Source organism: Hordeum vulgare, chromosome 3H (genome assembly GCF_904849725.1).
Source record: "Hordeum vulgare subsp. vulgare chromosome 3H, MorexV3_pseudomolecules_assembly, whole genome shotgun sequence".
NCBI classification, from domain to species: Eukaryota; Viridiplantae; Streptophyta; class Magnoliopsida; order Poales; family Poaceae; genus Hordeum; species Hordeum vulgare.
Window position 1 is genome coordinate 477,922,575 of NC_058520.1, and position 5,484 is coordinate 477,928,058.

Consider the following 5,484-nt stretch of genomic DNA (forward strand, 5'->3'; position numbering starts at 1 on the left):
GGCGGCCGGCGCGACGAGGGGGCAGCGCACGCGTACGATACGAGCCGCGTGACGCCCCACCAGCACCACTGACGACGCCAGCTCGCCGCGGTCCACTCGTTCCACGGCCCTCCAAAACCAACGGCCGTTTTCTCGCTCCCGGACGCGGGAAATCGCGCGGCTGGGCTCCGACGAGAATCCGGCCGTTTCGGGCGGTGACTGGGCGCTTCACCGCGCCTGGGATTATTGGTGCGCGATTAGGCAGGCGGTTTCCCGTCCGCACCCTTTCCTTCTCCCGTAATGGTCTCCGTGCCCCTCTCCGTTTATTACAAGGTGGCTTTCGAACTGGTCTTTATTTTCTTGTTATATTATACTTTTATATAGTCGGGTTAGGTTGGTATAGTGTTCATGAGCGCCTTGTGTAAGCTGTGAGGCAATGTCATGATCCGTTCTGTGGTGCCAACTTTACATTCTTCCGAACGCTTCCATAGCTCCGTTGATGGGGGATATGATCTAGGTCAAATGCAAGTCCTTGTCACCAACAACCCTTTGCCTTGTTCCTCGCCGATGTGTGAAGTTTTATATGTTTTCGTGGATGTGTTATTCTTGACTCGTGCTCGTCAATGAACATATGAAGAATTATCGTCACTCCATTATCCCTGTAAAAGAAATTGTCACCCGGTTAATAAAATCATAAAAGCTCTGGGTAAAATAAATCATGAAAGTTGCAGGTAAGATAATACCATATAAGCTTGTTAGCGACATTCAAGCAAACAATTCGTCAAAAGAAGATTGCTTGCTTAGCATGCCCAATTGTTCGCATTGTTTACAAGTGCACCATTTCTCGTTTGATAGGATAATGCCTTTTTTTTCCGTAAGTTAACACCTTCAAAGGTTTCGCTCCAGACTACAAATATACATGTAATTGCTCTGTGGAAATAACATGTTTTTATAGGAGTTGTGTCCTTTTAGAGTGTACACAACACACATCATACATGGAGTAACGAAGAAAGCTTTGAAGATCTGTTGCACCTACTACTACCAAGAAAGAAAAGGAGCACGCTGCTCAGAACTGTTTCTGATGAAAACGCGCAATTACTCGAGCGTGGAAGGACCTGCGGAGATAAACGCACCCACGTTTTGTCCACCAATAAATCCCACCAACCAACAAACAACCCACCCAAAGCCCGGACCATCAGCCCCCTCCACCTCCCCTGGATCCGATTCAGCAGACTCGCCACCTGTTTTCGTCCCCGCAGCCTTCTCCTGAGGTTTTGTCCCCACAGCCCACACTCTTCCCATTTCTCGCGTCTCCTCCTCAGAGCAGAAGCCCGAGCCGCCACGCCTCTCGATCCGCGAACCTCCCCCCTCAAAGCCCCCCCGCGGATCTGCTGGTTTCGGGAGGCGTCCCGGCGGGCGCGTAGGGTCGGGGCCTCGGGCTGTTTCGGGAGAGGAGGGGAGGCGCATGAGGATTCGCGAGCTGGGGGACGGCGACGGGAGGCCGGTGGAGGGGGAGGAGCAGGAGGAGGCCTGCGCCGGTGGCGGGGGCGGAGAGGTCGTGCGGCTGAGGGCCAAGCGCGCGCTCGTCGGCGCCGGGGCCAGGGTGCTCTTCTACCCGACGCTCCTCTACAACGTCCTGCGCAACCAATTCGAGGCCGAGTTCCGGTGGTGGGACCGCGTCGACCAGGTGCTGACCCTGCCTTTAAGCGGATTTCCTGATTACGTACTTTGTTTGGGATTATATGCCCATAGTGTATGCATATGGAGTAGTATTGAGCGATTCTTGTTCGATAAATTGGTCTACCTGCCGTTCATAGGATTGGATGATAGGATGTCACTTTTGTAAACTGGTGAAGGGTGTGATTTTTGAGCACCGGTTTTTCATCAGGGATTTTTCGGTGCCATCTATACTTTTTGGGTAGTGCCATCTATACTTGGGGCTTCTATATAAGGTTTACATCTGCTTGACTGGTTCCATGATTGCCTCTGGCGCAGTGACGCTCCAAGCTGAAAGGACGCATGCATCCCTAGATAGCATGCCTTGATTGCTGTTCTTAGGTGTTGTGATTTTTGCTTTGCGCATTTTAGTATTTTGATGTGTATACTGTGACTTGTCTCTGCTACAAAGACCGACCGCCTAATTTGTCCAACCTCCATGTGCAGTGTATTTTGCTAGGAGCCGTTCCTTTCCCAAGTGATGTTCCACGTTTGAAGCAACTTGGAGTTCAGGGAGTTGTAACATTGAATGAGCCTTATGAGACTCTGGTGCCAATGTCCTTGTACCAGGTAAATTTTACATTAGTTGATTCCATTGTTGTGTGATTTTATTTGCATTTTGAATTTGAATTAATAAGTGCAATTCCATCCATATTGTGGTTGATTTGCAGGCATCCCCCATCATTCTACTGTTTTTTTTTCAATTATAGCAAAACAAATATGTACTGATGAGTAACGCACCTTCTTTTTCCAGGCCCATGGGATTGATCACCTTGTGATTGCCACAAGAGACTACCTCTTCGCACCATCCCTCGAAGATATTTGTCAAGCCATCGATTTTATCCACCGTAAGTTCATGCCATTTCTTAGACGCAAGTGATAAATCATTAGAACTACATATCAGTTCTCCTGGTGTTATGGAGTGTTTTTCTCCCGCAATAAGAATAGCTTGAAAAACGCTCTTATATTGTGGGACGGAGGGATTAGATGATAGCTTGCGGTCAACTTTATAAAGAACCAAGTATTGTGTGCATTGTCTGTTAGGTTGTCAGTATCTGATGGAGTAGGTATAACAATATATAGGTTGCAAAACTATCTTTTAATGCAAACTTCCTTCCCAACAGCAGGATGAAGAATTTGTTTGTTGTCGCTCTGGATGACATCATGCATGACAGTAAGTGGAATGGGCAATATAAATGCCTTTGACAAAGAAACTGAGACTCTGTTTAAAAAGTTGGAATTTATGTAGACAAGGATAGTACACTACGAAAGAATGGCTACATATTCTGCTTGTTCTTGAGCGCATGGTTTATGTGCAGAAGCCACATTTCTCAACAGTACACTTTACTGGTAAACTATCAAGGAACTAGACTTAACAAGTAATTTCACAAAACACACTTTTTTGTGTATCATGATTTCAGAAAACTACACCTCTTTATGATTACAACGGAACTGGCAGGTTTGCCCCCACCCATCAGTCACAAGCACAAGTGTCCATGAACATGAAAAAGTTGCACCTATTCCATTTTATGATGATGTGGCTGACGGGTGGGAAATACCTGTTGGTTTTGTTGAAATTCCAAATAATCGCTTTCTGTATGAAACCGAAATGGGGTGATTCTGTAGGCTATTTTCAAATGTGCAGTTCTTTGATAATATGTCCAAAAAAAGGTCTGGTACTAGAAAATTTGCTCATTGAACGAATCTTTTTTAATGCTGCTGCTACTGCTGTTGTTGTCATTGTTTTTGTTACTAGAACTTGTTCTGCCTTCCAGTTCTCTTATTTTATCCTCAATGATGAGCTGTCTGCAGAATGTTTTCAAACAGCAATGCCTATCTGAATTGCATGTAAGATGTAACTATGTACTCCCTCCGTTTCTAAATGTAAGTCTTTGTAGAGATTTCACTAGTGAACTACATACGGATGTATATAGACATACTTTAGAGTGTACATTCAATCATTTTGCTTCGTACGTAGACATCTAGTGAAATCGCTTAAAAGACTTATATTTAGGAACGGAGGGAGTAGCATCTTCAAGCTTCCTTGACAGCTGTGCTATTGACCAAGGATGGTCTTATTAGCAATAACAAAAGTCCATTGAGTTTGGTTTAAATGTGAAAGAAATAAAGATCAGATATTTTTCAAAATTTAAATAAGGTCTCAAATGGGTAGAAGTTAATGCATAGTTACCTATTTTTCAGGTAATGCTTCACACGGTGGTACTACTTATGTTCACTGTAAAGCTGGAAGAGGACGAAGCACCACTATTGTTTTGTGCTATTTGGTAAGATAAACTACATACATTTTAAACTGAACGTGATAAGTCCCATTGAGTTGCTGACGACAGCTTCTTATCTTCCTTTTCTTCAGATCAAATATAGGAACATGACTCCTGAAGCAGCTTTGGATCATGTACGATCCATTAGGCCCCGAGTGCTTTTGGCACCATCACAGTGGCAGGTATAAGGACTGTTGTCTTTGTGTTTGATACAAGCTAATGCTATTGTTAGTCAATCATGCGTCTGCTAAGCTCCTTTCGCCAATGACATGATTTTGCAGGCTGTTATCGTATTTAGCACTCTCACCACTGGACGTCTTCCAGTACAGAGTACGAATCGAAACTGTTATCTAGAAGGCACCAAAGCCTCCATCCCTGACAGAGATATCGAGGACTGCACTATGGAGTTTGATTACGATGACAGCGGTTTACCTCTTTGTCAAGTTATGGTACCGAGGCCAAGCAGTCCAACTGGATGTGTCGATGCAGTTTTCATAACAGAAGCAGATCTGGAGGGCTACGATGCATACATTGATACTGGGAAGGATGTTGTGTCATTTGAAGTAGTAGCCAGTCGCAAGCCCATCATGAGGAGACTATCATGCCTCTTTGGATCGTTGAAAGTTACCAGCAACTGTGAACCAGCCCCAAGCAGGTTTACTGAGGTTCGTGCCTGCTAGGTAGGCCTGATACTAGCTTTACCCAATTTTCTCCATGTTGTGAGTCTGAGATACATGATACTCCATTAGTAGATAGGCAGGCAGTCAGCCAGTCAGGCATCGTGGAAACATGGAGGTTTCTACAGCCAAGGCAAACGCCACCGGGAAGAAGCTTTGTGTGCATAGGGAGTTAAGAGAGTTTAGAGTTGTGAATGTGCCGATTGCCTTTTTTTCAGTCGAAAACATGTGGTTTGATTTCACCATTGTTCTTTTTGGAATAAAAAAATTATCATGTTCGGTCAGTATTTCTGCTAGTTCCTGTCTTTTGGAATAAAACTTTGTTAACTTATTGCTCCCTCTTCTTGCCTACAAGTAATAGTACTCCAGTGTACCATAATTGCATGGTAGTCAAGTAAATCTCTATGCAAATTTTGAAATCTGTTCTCATGTTTACATTCTTCACTTTTGGGATGCCCACTTTTTATGTCGGAATGGACTGTACGTTTGCTTGCAACTAATCATTTCATGATGAGGGGAGGGGTTTGAGAGACAGGCAGGAGCCCTTTTCGTGATAGTAACCGTCGCATCGGACCGATTGCCATAATAATGTTTGTATGGTCGATGAGATAATGTTTTCTAGAAAATTTTTATGATGGCTTTGAATGATCTCGCGAGATGAAGGGGTTGGAAGTGCATAGAGTTCAGCTTGAAGAGAATCGGTTGATGGAAGAGAAGGTGGCTGAGGGGAACTGATTGATGGTGTTGGATCCAACATCCAGATCATATAGAGATAACACGATATGATTGCATGCGTTCTAGGAGGGCATGGAGCGGCCAACACACCAAAGGAG

At 44.6% G+C, this 5,484-nt stretch overlaps 1 protein-coding gene across 1 annotated transcript; it reads left to right on the forward strand.

Moving 5' to 3' along the window:
- The first annotated feature begins 1,158 nt into the window (after positions 1 to 1,158).
- Positions 1,159 to 4,938, forward strand: LOC123444362 (phosphatidylglycerophosphate phosphatase PTPMT2-like). The gene is made up of 6 exons (XM_045121052.1): positions 1,159 to 1,666; positions 2,143 to 2,265; positions 2,450 to 2,543; positions 3,898 to 3,980; positions 4,067 to 4,156; positions 4,256 to 4,938. Exons 1-6 carry the CDS (start codon positions 1,445 to 1,447, stop codon positions 4,652 to 4,654), a joined length of 1,011 nt encoding a protein of 336 aa, XP_044976987.1. The 5' UTR covers positions 1,159 to 1,444; the 3' UTR covers positions 4,655 to 4,938.
- The last annotated feature ends 546 nt before the right edge of the window (positions 4,939 to 5,484 follow it).